This window comes from Mustela lutreola, chromosome 3, assembly GCF_030435805.1.
Source record: "Mustela lutreola isolate mMusLut2 chromosome 3, mMusLut2.pri, whole genome shotgun sequence".
Taxonomy (NCBI): Eukaryota; Metazoa; Chordata; class Mammalia; order Carnivora; family Mustelidae; genus Mustela; species Mustela lutreola.
The window spans coordinates 70,619,756-70,641,428 of NC_081292.1; the positions used below are offsets into that span (position 1 = coordinate 70,619,756).

At 33.6% G+C, this 21,673-nt stretch overlaps 1 protein-coding gene across 4 annotated transcripts in view; it reads right to left on the reverse strand.

Annotated features, from left to right (window-relative positions):
- Positions 1–703: 703 nt before the first annotated feature.
- YTHDF3 (YTH N6-methyladenosine RNA binding protein F3) overlaps positions 704–21,673 on the reverse strand; it is a 39,227-nt gene continuing 18,257 nt past the window's right edge. For all 4 annotated transcript variants that reach the window (XM_059166355.1, XM_059166353.1, XM_059166354.1 and 1 more), the window contains one exon: positions 704–3,828. In XM_059166355.1, coding sequence (XP_059022338.1) covers positions 3,805–3,828 — 24 coding nt within the window. In that variant the 3' untranslated portion in view covers positions 704–3,804. The remainder of the gene's footprint in view (positions 3,829–21,673) is intronic.

Below are 21,673 nucleotides of genomic sequence, written 5' to 3' on the forward strand. Positions count from 1 at the left end.
CTAGACTTACTAAACCTAGCATCACTAAGCAAGATAAAGCCAGGCAGGTAAGAATTAGGGTCCCAACAACAAATGAGTAGCCTTGAATATAAATATGCCGATGAGATGCAAACCCTCCCTTTAGGAAATGACCAGTAAAAAGGAGGTTTCTGATGATGCCAGTGTGGGACACCTGGGGTGAATCTGTTAAACTGTGCCTCCATCACATACCATCAGTGTTCTACAAATCTAAGCTGTGACAGCACAGAACTCTTTAGTTTCTTCCCCCATCAGAACAAGTACCTTAGAGCCCAGCCAATAATCAATGCAGCAGCCAGACTCATCACGATCTACATAAGCTCTATCTATCCCAAAGGATAACATACAGACTGTTAGAAAAGCATTCCCTGGTACCAAGAATGGGGGATTAGGGTTATTAGACAGCTGGTACCACCACTTCCTCCTATTACATGAAAACAAATAGGCCTCTTTCTCTTTTGCTCTAAGTTTAGTATTAAGAGCATGTAATTGAATAAGCTCACTGGAGCGGATAAAGATTAGGATAAACTGTTATCCCCTTCTCTTTAATTTCCCCAGTTAATTTAAATGGCCAACTAAAACAAGCGATACAATCTATTTGTACTCGAGAGAACCATCAATCAGGAAATCCATAATAGGGCAGGCAATACATATTTTTGAAGATAAAATGGAAAAAACACAGATATGAGTGAACAATTTTTATTGAAACCCTCAAAGATTAAAGAGGACCAAATGGTGAGTTTGGGTACCATAACAGAAAATCTCACCTAACTGTACCATCATTCACAGGAATGAACAAACCCAAACACGACAAAATTCAATTTCTCATGTAATTGCTACAAGTGAATGTAAATGAACTAATCATTTTATCATAACCTTTCTTTAATCATACGAAAAAGAAGGGAATTTACATGGCATAACAAAAGATATGCAAAACTTAATGAAAACACAATTCTCTTAAGTTTTTCAAACTTATTTTTATAGGATGCAGAATGCACTTGAAATGATTAAATGATTTAAGCTGATTCTTTTTTATTGCAAACTGTTTTAACATCAGCTTAACCCCCATGCATGGTATTCAAAAAGAACACAGCTTTTTAATTAGAAAGATCACTCGAGTTAAAATGAGGAATTAAGTACTAAAAATTAGGAAAAGGCTGGGGTTTCTTCTGAAAGGAATCTTCAAGTACCAATATGTATAGAGAAAGAATACTAATTTTGGTTACATTTTCCCCCTTACTGTTAAATATACAAACTATAATACCTTTCAAAATAAAATACCCACATACGATAACTTTAATTAGAAACAGTCAAACCAAATCTTGGAAAAGTATTAAAAGTAAGCAATTTGCTGGGCCAGTAATGTCTTAATTTGTGATTATTCCAACATTTGATGATGTGTCTCCTGCTGTAGAGCCCAGGTTCTCTTCCTTTTGGTCCCTACAGTTAAGAAATATTTAGTTAGTTGTGCTATTGAGACAATCTGTAATAATTTCGCTTAGAGAAAAAAACTTTTTTGCCATACACTGACAGACCAAAGAGGAAGAGAAGGCAGGTGCTCTGAAGAAAACTTAAATGAGAAAAAAAAAATACCAATTTTGAAAAAAGTTTTTTTGTTTTGTTATTTTGTCCCCCCCCACCCAAAGGAATGCTGCACCCATTTCACTTAATATTAGAAATCCAGGTTAAAGGCACTGGGATGTATTCCTCACCATGAATAGACTACTCAACTACATCTGACATCAGAGTCTGCTACTGTAATCAGCCTGCTTGCTGAGTGAGTGACACTTCTTACATAGAAACTTAATGTAAATTAAACAAGTTTGAATCCACTTATAATGTAACTAGTTTTATAAAAATATTCAGAGTCACTAATAAAGCACCAAGAAAAAGAGAACCTCAGAGAGAGGACTCAGACCCTTCCTACAAGGTCACCCCTTTACAGTTTTGTCTAATAGGACCTCCAGAGTGACAACAGTCATCTTTGACATATCCTACCTATATAATCTTAGGGATGTAGACCATTGCTATGGTGACTATACCCAAATGCCAATTTTCATTATAAATAGTTAAGAGACATGTTACAAGATTTCATGGCTTACTCTTAAAAAGGTAAAATAGGTGCAATTTTCCTTTAAGAAAGACTTTATTCTGTAATACACCATTAACATTTTGATGTTCCCTTCAGTAAACACTGATAAAACTACACTGGGACTACCAAAGAACTGTGAAGTAGCTAAAATTATTACAAATACTGTATTATTTTCCACTTGAATACAGTATTTGTACATTTAAGAAAACATTGTACAAAAAAATTATATAAATGAAAGCCTCAAAGAAGTATCTGTCACTAAATTTTTGAATTGAAGTGACCAAAGACTATAGTAAATGAAAACATTTCTAAACATGATGTAAACATAAATGGAGTAATGCAAAACATCAAGGTATTCAAATCTACTATATTGCTATTTTCACCCTTAATGTATCTTTCTACATAGTTTTCTCCTTTTGGAACAGTAATATAAGGGGCGGTACATTATCTTCATAACCTTATGCCACCAAATCAGTTAATACAGATGCTTGACACATTTAATTATACAAAATCAATTTGTTTCAAGTTACAAAATTAATGTTGATATGTAATTAATGAAAAAAAATAAGATGTTAAAAAGATAACTATAAGAATACCCAGATATATGCTGTATTCCCATTTATATAGATCTGATCAATAAAACATCAACACATTCACTTAGATACTGATTTAATCCATGGATCAAGGCCATATTTTCAAAGTATTTTAAGGATGCCAGGACACTGCAAAAGCTGGAGAAAAGAGTTGAGGAACAGTATATGCTCGCTAAACAAGAACTATGTTTATTTAGCTAGTGAATACCTAGAGTAATAAATTTTTACTTCATGATAGCAATCAGGCTCGCAAACACCCAGAAATAGGAATTAAAGGGTTTTAAATGTAGTTATAAAGGTCATAAAAAGTCTGATTAGACTGAGGTACATTTACTCAAAATTTTGAGATTCATTAAGTGGTAGCAAACAAAATAATTCCTCAGACAAATGCACATTTTTCAGTATACATATTATTGGGGGAAGGAGGGGAGAAGAATGTGCATTAATTGGTGAAATCCACCAAGCTGCATATCAATATTCTGTTACACCAAACAGTTTGAAGACAAGGGAAATGTTCTAATATAATTTCAGATTATGTTTCATTTGGCTAAAATAGAGCTTAAGGTTGCTTTGCCATATTAAAAGTTTACTACAATAATTTTTCACATAAACATTTAGACTTGAACTCCAGGACTAAATATGGCATGATTATTTTGCTTTTAATCTGTCAAATAGCTAAAAATTGACAATTTAAAAACTACAACAAAGAAAAAGTTGAAGCAGTGTGACTCTTACATCATTGAACCACTTCTAATGGTTAACTGTTAGTATTTAACAAATTCAAAGAGTTAATGAATCCTTGCATTCATTCAGTCTTCTGTGCCTTAGCTAGGATGCATAATTACAAAAGACAGCAGATACTGGTAAAAGCTTCAGGACAGAAAGTGCTTGACGAAGTTACAGTTCTCAAGTGTGTTTGGTGAGAGTATAAGGGCAGATGCGCTGATGAAAACCATTACAAGAAGAGTCAATTCTGTGTTAGAGTTCAAAGATGTCACCTTAAGCAGAAAAAAAGCTTTAATAATGTCTTCTTTGACTTATTAGGCATTTCCAGAGTCTACATCATTAGTGTTGTAATTCTAACAGGACATCTTCATATGGTTATTGTTTGTTTCTATTTCTCTCCTGAAAGAAAAACACAAAGAATTTTAATAAAATACCACCATTATTTAAAAATTTAAATTATTTGTACTATAATGCAAACCATCTTCATAAAAACTTCTTCAAATACTAATTGGAGTAAGTAAAAAAGATTTACCTGCACACAACCACAGAGGGCTGATTACCATGAAACATTTCAAAATTAAGCAATTCAAACACAAAGACCTATTTCAGGAGAGTATGGCCCTCTCCACAACCCTATCTTCCCAAGAAATTTTAAGGAGAGTATGAAATGTGTTTTTAGGCCTTTCAATGAGTTTTTAATGGTGAGGTATCAAAACAGACAAAAAGGCCTCTGAAACAATATGAAAACTTTTGGCTAGGCAGAGTTAGGAGAAAAGGAAGAGTTGCATTAAATTGCATTCAAGTTGTATTACGTTAAGATTCTAGTAGTAACTAAAAAATATCGCGAATCACAAACTTCCTCTATATCACATTCTCACATTCATTATATTGTAACTTTTCCCTATCAAGAAACATGATTATTTATTATTTCCTTTAAGTGGAAATCCCTTGAACAAAAATTAAACTGACTGATATTTTCTCAATGTTTATTAACCAAGTATTTATCTATAGTACTTCTGCCTGTGAAAAAAGGATGACCAGCGTTGTGCATGTCTATCAAGTGAATGCATCATATAGTCTGTTTGCACCATCTTGTTTTATTATTTTTCAAGATTTTATTTATTTGACAGAGAGCCACAAGCAGGGGGAGAAGGAGGGAGAGGGAGAAGCAGGCTCCACACCAAGCAGGGAGCCAGATGTGAAGATGTATCCCTGGACCCTGGGATCATGATCCAGTCAAAGGCAGATGCTTCACCGACTGAGCCATCCAGGTGCCCCTGTAAGTTTTTAGTTTAAACAAGTTCACAGGTGATCCAGACACTGCTGGTCCAGAGAACACACTCTGAAAATTACCTGTGTTTAAACAAATTATAAGACTCACTCTGTTTTCACTACTTCCATTTTATATTTCCAAGAGCATTACATGTTCTATAATAAATATGAATGCACTTTGCAACTGATCAAAATAAGTTCCCATCCTGTGACAGCATCAGAAAACTGTATTTTGGGGCGCCTGGGTGGCTCAATGGGTTAAAGCCTCTGCCCTCGGCTCAGGTCATGATCTCAGAGTCCTGGGATCGAGCCCCGAGTAGGGCTCTCTGCTCAGCAGGGAGCTTGCTTCCTCTGTTCTCTCCCTCTGCCTGCCTACTTGTGATCTCTGCCTGTCAAATAAATAAATAAAATCTTAAAAAAAAAAAAAAAAGAAAGAAAACTGTATTTTACATTCCAAAGAGAACTTTTTAATTTCTTTGTTACTAAATTCCTTTTTTATTTTAATTTACTCCTAGAACTTGAAGAATAGTACTTTATACAGAAAGCTAATCAAATAAATCCCTACCACGATAGCTACAAATCATTTTATACACACATTATCAGTGAAAGACTCTGAAATTAAATAAAACAAAATGAAAGCAGACACAAAGCTACCTAATTAATCACATTTCAAAAGGATAAAAACAAAAATTCAACAACATAAAAAAAAAAAAAAAGATAATTTGGTACTGGGGAGCTACAGTTTAATTTTACAAAGGCCTTAAGTGCTTAGAAGAAAACAGCCTAAACATAAAATCAGTTTTAAATGGAAGGAAACAGATAGATTTGTATGAAAAATCTTGAAACCTGCTTTAATTAGCCAGATATAAAAATCTAGAGAAATTCATCAACTCCACAAAGGGCCCCAAAAGTACAGACAAAAAAAAAAGGCACTATTTAAGGATATGTAAGACAAAGAGAAATTTAACTCAAGGAAGATGATCAGCTGTATCAATGAGGATCATGTATTACTTAAATAGAAGTTAAAGATGCTATTTCAGTTTGAACAGTAATCAACTATGCACTTTAACTGGATCAAATTTAAAATATGTAAAATTACACTTACTATAATAAATCTATATGTGTAATGCATAACTTCCAACTCAGTGGACAGAAAAAGAGGAAAAAAAAATCAATCCAATAGAACAGATGGGTCGGGGGTGGGGGGCTTGAATGATCTACATTTAATTAGAAAGTACAAAATAAGACAGCAAAAATACACATTTATATCAAGCATCAAAAAAATGTATGTTCATCAATGAAAACAATTCAGATGCTTCAAAAATCCAGTTATACATGATTACAAGAAAATAACCTAAAACATAATGACACAAAGTTAAAAGTAATGAAAAGATCTAAGACAACACAAACCAACTAAAGACTGATAGAATTATATTAATACCAGACAAAACTGATTTAAAGGCAAAAACCATTGTTGGGAGATAAAACGGTCACTACATACTAAATAATAGACATTTTTAAAATAAGCTATGACACAATATTAAACTAAAAAAACTTTACATACATTAGAAGTTGTCAGAATTATAAAGAAAATTTTACAGGCTTCTCATTACAGCAGGAGAATTTAACACATTTCTCTGTAATTGGTAAAATGGAAATATTAATAAAAATGTAGGCTGCATATACATAAGACAGAAAACCGAGGCAATTACAGGGTTCACAATGAACCACCAAAAAAGGTGACTACATGTCAAACTGGAAAGCAAATTTAAATAAATACTGGAGTCCACATCATACAACATCACATTTTCTGACATCAGTTTTAGAAGCAAAACAGGTAAACAACAACAAAACACTTTACCAACATTTGGAAATTCTAAAAACATACTCCTAAAAGTCTCCCCAAAAATCATAATGGAAATTCAAAAATTTTTACATCAGTACAATGAAAATGCTTAGTCTATGGCCCACCAAACACTTAGGAATGTACATGTGCAAAACTGAAAAGAATAAAAAAAGGCTCAAAAATAATGAGCTATCATCCAACTCAGTAAGTTAGGAAATGAGTAATAAGTCCCCAAAAGTAGAAGGAATGAAATCAGATTGCAGCAGAAAATAATGAAACAGAAAACAAGAATAAATAGAACCAAAGAGAATAAAAATTGGTGTTTGCAAGGAAGAGCTAGTGTCTGGAGAGGGAAAAAAACCCTAGCAACAGAAAAATCTCTGGAAGGACTGATTTAAAACGAAGATACATTTTAAGTATCATGAAGACTGATACAATTAAAAAATAAAAATACTATTCATGCCAATATGAAAAATACCTTAAAACAACTTCCTAAAAATAAAATTTACCTACATACAATTTACCAAACTAAATTCAAGAATAAACAGAAAACCTGCAGAAGAGCCTTCTAATAACTAAAGAACATAAATCAATGATTAAAAACTACCCCACACAAAACCCCATCAGGCTCGGTTTTTATTTTATTTTATTTTATTTATTTATTTGACAGAGATCACAAGTAGGCAGAGAGACAGAGAGAGAGGAGGAAGCAGGCTCCCTGCTGAGCAGAGAGCCGATGCGGGGCTCAATCCCAGGACCCTGAGATCATGACCTGAGCTGAAGGCAGAGGCATTAACCCACTAAGCCACCAAGGTGCCCCCGTGTTTTTATTTGTTATATACCTATGTAAGTATGTATGCATGCACGTATGTAACCTCTACACCTAACGCTGGGGCTCAAACCCAAGACCCTGAGACCAAGAGCCAGCCAAGAGCCTCGACTCACATAGTACATTTAATTAATTGTCCTAGAACTGATCATTCTAAACTAACACCAACTATTCCAGAGACTAGATAAAGGGGGAGCATCTCCTGAGTATTTTGAGGGTAGCAATACTTTGATACTAACAGTGTCAAGAGAAGAATGAGAATGTAACAGTTTAGTCTCACTTGTCACAAAAGGATCTCTTCTAAGGCTGTTTTGCTGGTAATAGTGTAGAGAAGCAAAGGTGAGAATGGGAAGGCCAGTAAAACTAGCACAGTTAATAATCCAGTACAATAATAACAGCCCTTAGATGGTGAAGAAAGATGCAGAGCTTGGTTTTGAGATACATTCTGAAAGCAGAATCAACAAGACTGACTTACTGATGTATCAACTGATTAGAGACAGAGTTTATGAAAGAAAGAGTCAAGAATGAGTTCCCTTAACTGGAAGAGCAGTGGCGCCGTGTACATAGAGAAGGTTTGCGGCAGGCAAAGAAAGAGGGGAGTTAGATTTCAGACACTTATTAGGCAGCTGTGAGAAGGTATCAAATAGGCTGTCCGACATAGGAGTCTGGAGACAGGAGGAAAGGCCTGGGGTGGGGGTGGGGGGGCGGTTTATACATATTTGGAAGTCCTTAGCACTATAAATGTCCATCAACAAAACTCAGGTCTTCCTGAATATGGTCAATACCTTGGCTTTAAGACAACAAAACTCATATTTATATTAACAAGATCTAGAACTGAGCCTGACACTGTTAACATTAAATAAGTATTTAAATATAATGAGAGATCTATGGGCATGCTATTGACTACAGACCACTAGAAATATGAGATTAAGCAATATGGAGCTATCAGTGATAACTTCTTGTGCTATTCTAAAATGACATACATATTACACAACTGTCATCATAAATAACATGTACTGGTGTATTGTTGGGAAGTAATACAGGAAGGAAAAAACCTGAATTATACAAAAGGAGCATGGTCCAGTACACCTTAAGAGCTATGTCTTTAGCGATAGTTCAGAAGAATGCACTTTAAACAAACACTCTTTATGACACAAACTTTCCAAAGTGACTCATAGAATTTTAACAATGACTGACAACTCAAAAAACAATTTGCAGGGATCCCTCCTTCTCTCATTTGCCATTAATAATACAGCTAGGTCTCAACCAGTCAGATTTGGAGATTTGAGGGCTTTTCAGTCTCTGGTATAGGGTTTCTTCCCCATTTTGAGCTGAGTAGACACTGAAGACCAATGTATGAACCTAAGGCCCAGAAACAGAACTTGGCCAGTGGAGAAGAGCTCCAGGAGGAAGTTTACTTGCTAACCCATGTCTTTTTGACAGAGCATAATGGATGAGCTAAGACTTCCTACCTAGGAAACAGCTAGAAAACAAAATTTTCTTCAGTGTCCTCCGAAGAGCCAAAAGCTTGCCCTTAACATTACAAATAGATAACTTACTTCCTTTTAATCACTGGTAGGTTTATCACTATTAATGATATTTCAGTAACCAGAACTAAGATTACATAAGCCAAAAGGGAAAAAGCAACTGTGTATCTAAGAAGTCTCACCATCCAAAAAGAAAATGAGAATAAGCACAAGGAATATAAGTACAATGAAAGAGAACTGCGGAAAGAGCCAGTGAATACCTGGTGGCAGGGGGAAAGAGGGTAGAAAAAGAGAGACAGAGAGAAAGCAGGCAGGCAGTCACTTGAGACCCAAATGCAACAAACACCTTTTGTCTAGCTTGAAAATCTGACTTTCAAATTGAAAATTTCAGTAGATGAATGAAAGGGCTTCAAAATGCTCATTGCCTTATTTAAGGAGTAGAATATTAAGTCCAAAAATTACCTCAAATTACAAAGCAGAAAAAGAGAGCTAGAAATCACAAAGAAAAAATAAAAATAAGAGAACCGTAGAATAGATCTAAGACAAAACGAATATTCTAGAAGTAGGAAAAAGAACAAACACAAGAGCCAAATAAATAACAACTAAGTAACAAAATTTTTCACAAATTCTTTTAATATTCTTTCCTGCATGAGGTAGGGCTTACTTTTCCTCCTCTAAAGTGTGGGGCTGGACATTCTGACTTGCTTCTAAGAACACAGTATGCAAAGGGAGGAAAAAAATACTTATATTAGAGAAGTCTAGCAGATTCAACCTAAACCAAGTAATCAAAATTAGTATCACTGAGTATTAAGTTACCTATAATTAGATTGAGAAAGACACACTAGTTATGCAGTATTCTTCCCATAAACTCAGTCTGATTATGAGAAAGCATTAGGTAAACTGACACTGAAAGCCACCTTAAAAAACATGTGCCCTGTAGTCTTCAAAAGTGTTAAAACCATGAGAGACAAGGAAAAACAAAGAATTGTCTGTCCTAGCTTAGGGAAGACTAAGGAGACATAAAAACTAAATATAAAATGGTTTTCCAGATCTTCAACAGAAATAGACATTAGTGGGAAAAGTGGGGACATCTGGAAAAAAAATCTGTAGTTAATAGTACTGTACCAATGTTAATTTCTTAGTTTGGATAAACATACTAGCATTATGTAACATATCAGTATTAGGAGAAACTAGACATACAGAAACATCCAGTATTATCTTTGTAACATTTCTGTAAATGTAAAAATTATTCAAAATCAAGTTTTAAAAAAGCATAATAAAAAGCTAGAAAAATACAAATCCCAAATATATTAAATATCATATTGCCATAGAAATATAAAATGCATAGATGTTCTTCAGGGTATTGTTAATTTAATGGCTGCCCTGCTTCTTTTTATTATTTATAGGGAAAAGTGTTAAAATTACATCCCAAAGTTAAAACAAGTAAATTATCAGACTTCATTTTTAAATTAAAAAACAAAAAAAAGAGCTGGAGCGGAGGCAGTGGCCAGGGTGGGAGAATAGTCATGTTTCAAAAAAAGACAAAATTATAGACAAAGAATGACTACAGTTAAAATATAACATTCAATTCCTCAGAAAAATTAATTACTTACCAGGAATAAAATCTACTCAGATTGGCTTACTGACTGAAAAATTTCACACTAGAGAGCAAAACAAGGGCAGTAACAGATGGATAAAACCCCCAGCTGTTCAAAAGCTGTACATTTGTCCAGATCCATTAAAGTGTTTTAATACTGAGATAAGCTTCTGACCTGCACTATCCCAAAAACATGATCAATCATTTGGCATTAAGAAAGCAAAAGACAAAGAATATAAGGGAAACAGATCAGTTCTATCCTGTAAAATAAATTCAAAATTTTAAAAAAATCATCAAGGGAAAGGATCATGATTATGCTTTGGAGACTCTGTTTTGGGAAGCCAATTCTTCAATTTTTTTACACTTACATTTCTATGTAAGTGAGAAGGAACATTCTTGATCCTCGGCACAACCACACTATAATAAAGAAACTGCTTTAAAAGATTCCAGTGCTCAAGTCTGCATTTACACAATAAAGAAGTATTTCAGGTTTGAGTAAGTATATGCAGTCTGGTAATTTATAAACAATTCATCTGTACCAACCAAAGATCAAGTAATCTCAAAGTGTGCTATAAAATGGAAGAGTTAAGAGTAACTTCGAATAGTGAAAAATGGAGAACAGCTACAGTATGTGTTAGTTTAGGTCCAAATGAGTAACAACATGATTCTAAGAAGTCCTAGAATTAGAACTAATTCATGTTTAGAGCTGTGATTTAGTTTCAACAAAATAATATCATTCATCACACTAAATTAACTTTTTTGTGGATGTGTAGCCTTATTTTGGTTTTCTAGTTTTCACTTAATTTCACATTCAAGACACACTGTATTAAAAAATAAAATCATATATAAAATGAAACATAAAGGTCAAACTAAATAAAATGGTCTCTATTTACAATGTGACTATTGGGCAGAACATCCTAAGGATATTCTATTAGAACTAAGAGAACTGATAGGTGAATTTACAAAAGTCACAGGATACAAAATATTTCTACAAACCAGCAATGAACAACTGAAAAAACTGAAATTACAATTACATTTACAAATATAAAACAGTAAAAAAATTTAAAAAATACATATATAAAATACTTAGAATAAATTCATTAAGAGACATGTGCAGGTCCCCAACACCAACAAATGTAAAATTTCACTGAGAGAAATTAAATGTCTGTATGTCCGAGCAGATTGAATTCCACAAAGAAAGGGCTCTTTATCATTAGCGGCTTACTGGTAACCTTTAATATTTATCTGTTGACTGAGTAAGGAACCACACTTAAGAACATACAGGATCAAAATATATGGTGATAAAGGCTGACCAGAATACAAGATGTATGCTAGTTCTCTCATATAAAAAGGATGGTCTGTGATCCCAGGGTCCTGGGATCGAGCCTCACATCAGGCTCTCTGCTAAGCAGGGAGCCTGCTTCCTCCTCTCTCTCTCTCTCTCTCTCTCTCCTGCCTCTCTACCTACTTGTGATCTCTGTCAAATGAATAAATAAAATCTTAAACAAAGCGGGGGGGGGGGGGGGTGTGTGCCTGGGTGGCTCAGTGGGTTAAAAAGGATGGTCTGAGGACCCAAGAACAGAGGCTCTGAAAGCCAAAGGAATTCATATCCAATTCCATTTTGGATCAGATTTTAGTCTACTTACAATAAAATGAAAGTAATAAAATAATTACATTTCAGACTTTCATTCACAAGTGGAACTGTTCATTAGTAGCTTTTTTATATCTTAGTTCTTTTATTATATATCCTGTAATCTTTTTTATTCCCTTATGTTATTTCAAATCCAAAAAATATCAGTATTGAATGTGTAATAATTGAAATACTTTTCAATAAATTCAAAGTTTTCTGCCAAGAAACAGTAAAGTCAGTTTCACTCAGTAATTATACAGTGCGATATAAGTAAATTTCTAAAGAAACTGCACATCAAAATTTTAAAATAAACTATTAGACGTAAACAGGAAAGATAATTCAATAATTTGAGTTAATTCCTGAAACCTAAAAAAGATATTTCATATTAACTTAGATATGTTCCTGCAGGTAACTATGTATTTGCTGCTCAAGAAAAATAACTGAAATACCATTAAATTTAATGACTGTTCATACCATTACAGGTATGAAAATGGTATCTCCGAAGGGTATGTAATTAATCCAGTAAATACCGGTAGTTCATTTAACTGAAACTCTGAAAATTCTTTATCAGCACTGGAACAAAATACAGCTACAAACTCTCCTATGGGGTAAAAATATTTATCCAAGAAAAAAACAAACAAATCAGTATTATAAAATGTTAAATTAAAGCACCTCTTTTCTCACCTCTGGTCTACAAAGAATTTTTATCAAGTTCAAAACAAGAGTCTACGACAATTAAAACTGTATCATCTTTTTTTTTTTAACTGCATCATCTTGAATATACAACATGTCACTCAATGTTTTATCAGAGAATTTGTCACTTAAATATGCAATATAAAAAAGTTTATGGTATCCGAGCACCTGCTGGTTCAGTCAGTAGAGTACGTGAAATCTTAAGAGTCATGAATTCAAGCCCCATGTTGGATGTGGAGCTTACTTTAGAAAAAAAAAAAAAAAAAAAAAAAAGTTTATGGTATCCAGGTGCCAAAATCTACTTTCCAAAGAAATATTCTCCAAATTTTACTGTAAAGATCAAAGGAAAAACAAGATTTTATGTACTGAATTTGTTACTATTAATCATAATCAACTCACTTCATAAAAAAGAAAGTCCACCCATAAAAAAAAATTTACCAAAAGGTGGCTGAGCACAGACTTCAACTCATTCTTGATCCTAAGAACTATAATTTGATTAATGGGAAAGCATTAAACCAAGTGTTCTACTTGAGAAAAAGAAATATAGAACTGTCAGGGAAATGCTTACTGTTATCACAGGAGTAATTATTGTTGAAGTGACTTCAGTATATTAACAAAGATTGGGTTACTCAGAATCAAAATTATTCCCATCACAAAAAATACTGTATGAGGTACTAAAACTTACTCTAGCCTAAAAATACCTAACAATATAATATAGTATACATAAAATACACAGAAGATTCTAGAAATTAAAACCACTTAATAACAAATTTATTATAATTATGTCTTACTTTATTCTACATAAACTGCAGGTTTTCATCTCTTTCTGTACGAACAGGTAAATGCTGTATTTTGGAAATTCATCTCAAAGTTACAGGCAACTGAAAAGTCTAATTTCTATATGGAGAGGAAAAAACTATTAAACAAAAAATTTCACTTGAGATTAAGTTTCCTGGTCAATAAGGATTTATAAGAATGAAAGAAACTAGTAGGATCTAAATGACTCACGGTCAAGTACAACAAAAGTAAAATTTCAATAAAAGGATTATCTAAACAGTCAAAAGTAAATTCTGCTGTGCAGACTACTTGAATTTATTTTATCTGTACAAATACAGCCAGAACATTATTGGTTCTTTGTTTTCTTTCATTTTTCTAATTAAACTAGCTTTATTATTAGAAGTAATACATACAAAGAGCAACTTAAAGTAAAAAGCAAGCTCCTCTATCCACCTCTAACCCTTTCTATTTTAAGTTCCTCCTAATGGGTTGCCACTATTTAAGTAGTGTTAGTATATATACTAATATATATTTGTGTGTGTGTGTGTGTGCATATATATATATATATATATTTCTTGTTTTCTCAATGCAGACACTATCCGTTCCCACTGAATATGACAGGTAATTTATCACAGTGGATGAGTATGTTACATTCTCCTTCTCTCCTCCCTCCTTACACTAGAAGCCACACTATTTTTAGTTTTAGTGATTGTCTTTATGACTCTAAATAATATGCCAAGGACAACTGCTTGATATATCATCTTTAAACAATTATGTTACCTTTAGAAAGATGAGAAAAATACTCCCTTTATTTACCCTTCTTCAAATCTTTCCTTCCCATTCCATCTCATAACATTTTGCTCTAACTATAATTAAATCTTTTATACGCTAGTGTCCATTTCTACAGATAGAAAAACCAAAAAGCAGCATTCATTATGGAACTTGAATGACCAAGTACATAGTTCCTAAATAAAAAAAGTGCAGCGATTTAAACCAATAAATAAAAATTCATTCAAGCTTTCAAACTTTACAAAAGGAAAGAGATTCTTCAAAATATCTACTCAGTTAACAGTTAATCATCTGCTTATTTGCCAATCATTAGGTGCTAGGGATTCAGCAGAGAAAAAAGCAAGCCCTGCTCTCACAGAGCTTATGTTCCAATGAGAACATGATTGGCTAGAAATGTTATTTTCTTTTTAGCTTCCTTCACTTCTCCAAGGTCACTGGTTCCCCACTGAGGGCTCATTTCATTTGTCAGGCTTCAAAGACCACAGCACCAATTTAACAGACTGAGTGGAGATGCACAGAGTCCTGAGGTAAACTACATACAACGAACACCTATCAGATGCATAGTCCCTGTTGAGAGAGACTTATTCTAGTATAACCAGTTAACAGGTGTTACCTTTCTTGAATTCCTTTTTCTGTTGAAAAACTTCTTCAGGTTACTTTCTCATGAAGGCTATGTGACTACTCCTGCACACCTGGAATCTTTATTTTGCATTTCCCCTTCCATGATATAATGTGACATCTTTAAGATACATCTTTAAGAACGTAATTCTATATACCCTCTTCCCCTCCATTCTGAAATAAGATTTTCTGTACGAGTATCCAGAGTTGTAGATGGAAAAATTCTGATGATAATCTGATTCTCCTTCATCTGCAGTAGGTAATCTGTCTTTTGCTCAGGGAGCTTAAGATTTTCCCTCTATCCTGCCTTTAGTTCTTTTCAATTTGAAAAAATACTGCTAGTTACTCAGCCTGAGCCCATTCCTTCTGAAAACATAAATCTTTGGTCTTTGGGCATTTTTCTCCAATCATTCTTCCTTTGGTTTTTTCCTTACTTTTTCAAAACTCCTTTAGAAAGACAGTGGGCCTCTCCCCTCTTTCCATCACTTCTTTCATCTTTTATATATATTTTTCATCTCTATTACTCCACATTTGGAAATTTCTTTGATTTGAAATTTCAGATCAACTGGACTTAAAACATGAACATTTTATTATCTGCTGCTCACTAACTTTTATTTGCACATTCACGTTTCTCATTTCCAAGAACATTTTCTAGTTTTCTTTTTACATATGAATCCAAACTAACAACAAATTAGTTTTATTTTTTAAAATGATTTTCTGCTCCCTAAATTCTTTTAGTGAGTTGTCTTGGCTGCTCCTGTCATTAAGCTTGATTTTAATCAAATATATCAAAAATATGTGTTCAAATCTAAGAATAAAGAAGTAGGCAAATACTATGATAACTAGCATGGATTTCTCTTCCAGTTTTAAGTTTCACCAATATCCCTTACTCTAAAAGACAGAGCATGACTTTCTAAGTATTATATAACCTGACAGGACGTCTAGCAAACTCTTCCACTGAGTGCTCTGATGGCAAGAGAACCTGGAGACTTACTCCATTGTCAGAATAACCGGAAGAAAAAAACAAACAAACAAAGTCAATCAAAGACCCAGTGATGAGAAGATGGAATTAGTTTCTTAAAGTCCTTGTCTTCTACCACAAGTAGGCCTAAGAACGTCATAAAAACATGAACACACAAGGAAGAGAAATCAAACAAAGTTACAGTAACCACAGACCCAAATCTAAAATTTAAAACTAAAAACTCTATGAAAAACCATAGGAAAAAATCTTCCCAAATCTTTGCCTTTGGAAGGCAAAGATTTGGGGCCAGATTAGTATAAGCCTTCTAAAATTGTTTTTACTATTTAAAACTGTTTGGCTATTCTAGGCTATTCTACCTGATCTTAGCCCAGGTCTTACACTAGAGAAAAGGCATAAAGGACACTGTAGATCAACAGATAAGAATACTGTGGTTATCTAAGAGAATATCCTTATCCTTAGGAAATATATACTATACGTTTTGGGGAGGAGGGGTAAAGAACCATGACATATGAAACTTATTCTCCAATTGTTAAAAAAACGAACACACACATAAAGCAAACAGGGAAGAATGTTAATAGGTAAATCTGGATAAAAGGCATATGAGTGTTTCAGGTATTATTCTTGTTCTTCCAAATAAATTGAAAATTATTTCCAAACAAACTAATGAAGGAAAAAAGATTCATGTATGTTGTTGCATTCTCAATCTGTACTACTGTACTACTAAGGCACCAATGTATTTTGGCTATTTTTTCCTGCTGATGAGCATTTAGGTTTCTACCAGTCCTTTTACTTCATTCTATTTACTTCATTCTTGTGTGTCTTCTCGGGTATTTGGGAAGTTTCTCTTAGGTATAATCCAGGAAAACTGCTGAATTCAAAGGTATATGAAATTTCAGCTTTTATGTAAGAGAATGCAAAACTACTTCCTCACATAGCTATTACCAATGCTCCTCTCTGCAACTGCAGAAGAGATTTTGTTGATCTAGTTTCTCCAGTACCTTATATCATCAAATTTCTTAATTTTGCCAAATGAATGGATATAAACTATTTTCTTATTATAGTCCTAATTTGCATTTCCCTAGTTATTAATAAGACTGAATATATTTTTACATATTTATTAGCCATATTTGTTTCCTCTTTCATGAAATGACTATCCATCTTTTGCCCATTTTTCAATTGGGTTCATCTTTTTCTTAAACTGATTCACAGGCGTTCTTTACATATTCTTGATACTAATTTTTGGTCAGCTACATCCAACATTTCTGCAGTGCCTAACATGTCTTTCCAGTTTCATTAAAGCATCTTTTGGTGAACAGATTTTTTTTTTTTTCAAGTAAGCTCTACACGCCCAACATCGTGTTTGAACTCACAACACAAGAGTTACATGCTCTACTGACTGAGCCAAGTAAGCGCCCCTTGACGAACAAATTTCAATTTGGTCAAATTTCATCAATCTTTTCTTTTATAATTAGTGCTATTGTGTGTCTTAAGAAATCCTACTTTACCCAAAGACTGAAGAATTATGCACTTGGGAAAATATGACCTCCAAATATCACAAGGTTTGAAGAATTTCAGCAAAATACCAGAGGGGTCACACTAAACAATGACTTGCAAATCCTTTTATGTCAAAAAGAAAAAAGGCATAACAAGTAAAAAAAATAAAATTCTACCAACACACCACTGATTTATCCTCCTTAGCCAAGGAGGACGGATAACAGACAGGGAACAAACACATCCTTCATCACTGGGATGCAGGAGTATTTAAAAGCAGTTATGCTGGAAAGCTAAAGTGCAAGCACAAGCTTATCTAAGAGAAAATCTACAAATAAAAGTCTACACATTCTTCCTGGACAAGGGATAACAGCGCCAGAAAGAAAACTGGACAAGGATACATGGTATCACAAATGCTAAACAATTAACAAACAGGGAAAACTGTTACCTTATATGGTAATTTCAAACTTAAAGCAAAGTTAAATTACACTTACTAGCACATCCATGTACTGGTTCTCCCTTCTCATTCTCTCAGACTGATGAAACACTACACTGATGAAGTCAACAATGAACATCATTCTCTCATCTCCATTATGTGCAGCAGGAAGAGAAGATGCAACTAACACTAAGCGTTGAAAAGAAGAAAGAAAAGAACAACCCTGTTTTGGAGCAAATACCTGACCTGAATGATTCTCTTCCAGGTTCAATGATCACAGGAAATAAGTCAAAATGAGTCTTAAAATACCATTTCACAAGAAGTGATACTAATCAAACTATAATGAATCAAACTAAAAAGTTTCTGTATAGTGAAGGAAGCCATCAACAAAATTAAAAGGCAGTCTTACTGAATGGGAGAAGATACTTAAAATACAAATGACATATCCAATCAGGGGTTAAAGACCCGGACATTTTTCCAAAGAAGACAGATGGTCAACAGACACAAGAAAAGATGCTCAACACCACTAACCATTAGGGAAATGCAAACACAATGAGTTCTCACTTCACAACTGTCAGAATGGCTAGTATCAAAACGACAAGAGTTAACAAGTATTGGTGAGGATGTGGAGAAAAGGAAACCCTCGTGTAGTGTTTGTCAGAATATAAATTGGTGCAGCCACTGTGGAAAACAGTATGAAGGTGCCTCAAAAAATTAAAAATAGAAATACCATACAATCCAGTATGGCACTTCTGGGTATTTATCCAAAGAAAACAACATGATTTTGAAAATATGTATACACCCCTATGTTTATTGCTGCAGTATTTATAAACAGCCAAAATATGCAAGCAACCCAAGTGCCCATCAATAGGTGAATGACTAAAAAAGATGGGGCACACACACACACACACACAACAGAACATTACTTGGCCATTTAAAAAAAAAAAAAAAAAAAAAAAGAATGAAATCTTGCCATATGTAACATGGATGAACCTATAAGTTATTCTACAGTAAGTGAAATAAGTTGAAGACAATACCATGATTTTGCTCACTTATATGTGGAACCTAAAAAACAACAGAACAGAAACAGACTCATAAATACAGAAAAAGGTACAGGAGTTTGGGGAGGGGGTGAGAATGTGTAAAATAAGTAAAAAGGAGGAAGAGATTAAGAGGTACAAACTTCCAGTAATAAAATGTCAGAGACCAAATGAACAGAACAGGAAATATTCAATACTGTTAATTATTGTAGTTACCTTTGTATGGCAACAGACAGTAATTATACTTATTGTGGTGAAAGTGTTGAATCACTAAGTTGTACACCTGAAACTAACAGTGTCAATTATAAATATATATGATATATATATATATGATTTGGAATATATATATATATATATCATGGCTGCCAGAGGTTAGACATGGAGGAAGAATACAATACAAAGGGATAGTACAAGACAGTTTTCCAAGGATGATGAAACTATTCTGTATCCTGATTATGGTGGTCGTTACACAAATTTACAAATGTGTTAAAACTCCTTTATTGCCCACTCCAATAAAGTGAATTATACTGCAGGATTTAAAAAAAAAAAAAACTTTTAAAAAAGATATGTACATGAATTTATAGGAGCTTCATTTACATTCTCCAAAAACTGGAAACCACCCAGAAATCCTTCAGAGGCTGGATGGATAAACTGTGGTAAGGCCACACAATGGAATGATGTTTTGTAATTAAAAGTAACAAAGAACTGATATATAAAACAACACTGATACATTGCAAAGATACCATGCTAAGTAAAAGAAGCTAGTCTTAAAAGATTACACACTGTGTAATTCTGTTTATATGACATTATGGAAAATGCCTTACAGAGACAGAGAACAGATTAATCCAAAGGGGGAAGGAAGCATCTGACTACAAAGAGGCAAAAAAAGGGAATTTACAATTTTACTGTATGTAAATTTAAAAAAAGAAACAAGTTAAAAACCATATGAAAGAGGAAGAAGTTTCAAAAACGATAAATACAGGAAACAGAAATAAGCTTTAGGCAGTCAGCTTTGTGCTCAATGAACAAGATGGACTCTGGATCAAATACAAAAAAGAAAAACAACAGATATAAGTGGGAACTAGATGTAATATTGTTAGCAAACTAACATGGTCACCGAAGAATTCAAAACTTGACAGATCACAAAACCAACACAAAGCAAACCAAAATAATGACTTGGAAATTCAAATTTTAGTCTCCAAATACAGAGAAAAATGATAAAGAACCAATAGCACCCAAGGACAAAGATGCACTATATTTTTTGACATAACCAGAAAAAAGAAAATATAAAAGGAATAAGGACAGACAAAGGATTAAGGAAAATTATAATAGAGGTCCATATTAAACACATTCCAAATACATGTTCATATTTTAAGAATCTTTTGTAGTACACAGAAATAGCTATTTCCAAAGAAAGAAAATTTAGGCTGGCCTCAGACTTCTCCATGATATAAAACTATAAATAATGTAATATAAATATATAACTATAAATCTAAGCCTGAATGAGAAACTTGTAGCCTAAGAATTTTATATCCAGGTAAACTACTGTTCACATATCATGGCCAAAGAAAGACATTTTCTGAATCTAGAAGGATTTAACAAATGTATTATATTTATATTATATATAATCAACAAATATATATACCAAATTAATTTTCCTAAAAAAAAAAATAGTAAGTTACGTAAGAGTCAAAAAAAAAAAAAAGAAGATAAACATGTCAAAGGTGGGTCAGACATCATCAAGACTGGCAGTAAACCATGAAACAATTTAAATGTACAATTTTAAAGTTAAAAAATTATTAACTTTAAATCACTGTGCTGACGTAAAACAATATGTAACTGTCATAAACAATTCCTGAGACAATTATATAAATAAAACTAGGACTAAATTTTCAGACTGGGTAGGGAAGAAATGTAGAAGACATACAAGGGTGACCTCTCCTAAGTGGTGGAAGGGAAAAAAAAGAGTTGAGAAATAATTCCTTGCCATGCATCTTTTTCCGTGAACAATCTCATCCCACTTTCACAGAAACTATTTAAGAACAGAAAGCTCCCAAATCTGACTCCCACATCTAACTGCTTAATCAGAGATTTCACTGTATTTCTCAAAAGCATCTTACAATGAGCACATCCTAAAAGGAAAACCTGCACCCCACTTCTCATATCCCAAATCCATTCTCCTGATACACTATTTGTAATGGCTGTTCAGTCTGACCATTTACTCAACCGCTAAGCTCAAAAATTCAGGAGATACTTTTGATCCCTTTTTCCTCATTCTCCCACATTTAACTGCAATCACTAGCACCAGAATCACCTAGGTGAGCTTGTTAAAAATGTACACCACGAGGTCTCTTACCAAATACAGCTGACCCTTGAACACATGGGTAAGAATTGTGTAGGCCCACTTATATACAGATTTTTTTCTGTCAAATACTGTAAAATACAGTACTTTCTCTTCCTGGTGATTTTCTTAATACCATTTTTTCTCTAGCTTACTTTATTATAAGACTACAGTATACAATTCATGTAACATACAGAATATGAGTTAGTCAACTGTGTTATCAGCAAGGCTTCCTGTAAACAGGAGGCTATTAATGGTTAAATTTGGGGAGAGGCAGAAGTTATACACAAATTCCAAACTAGGAATTTGGCACCCCTAACCTGCACATTGTTCAAAGACCAACTGTATATCAGATTTTCCTACAGTGGGTCTCAAGAACCTGTCTTTCCAAGAAGCATCTCAATAATTTAAGTGCC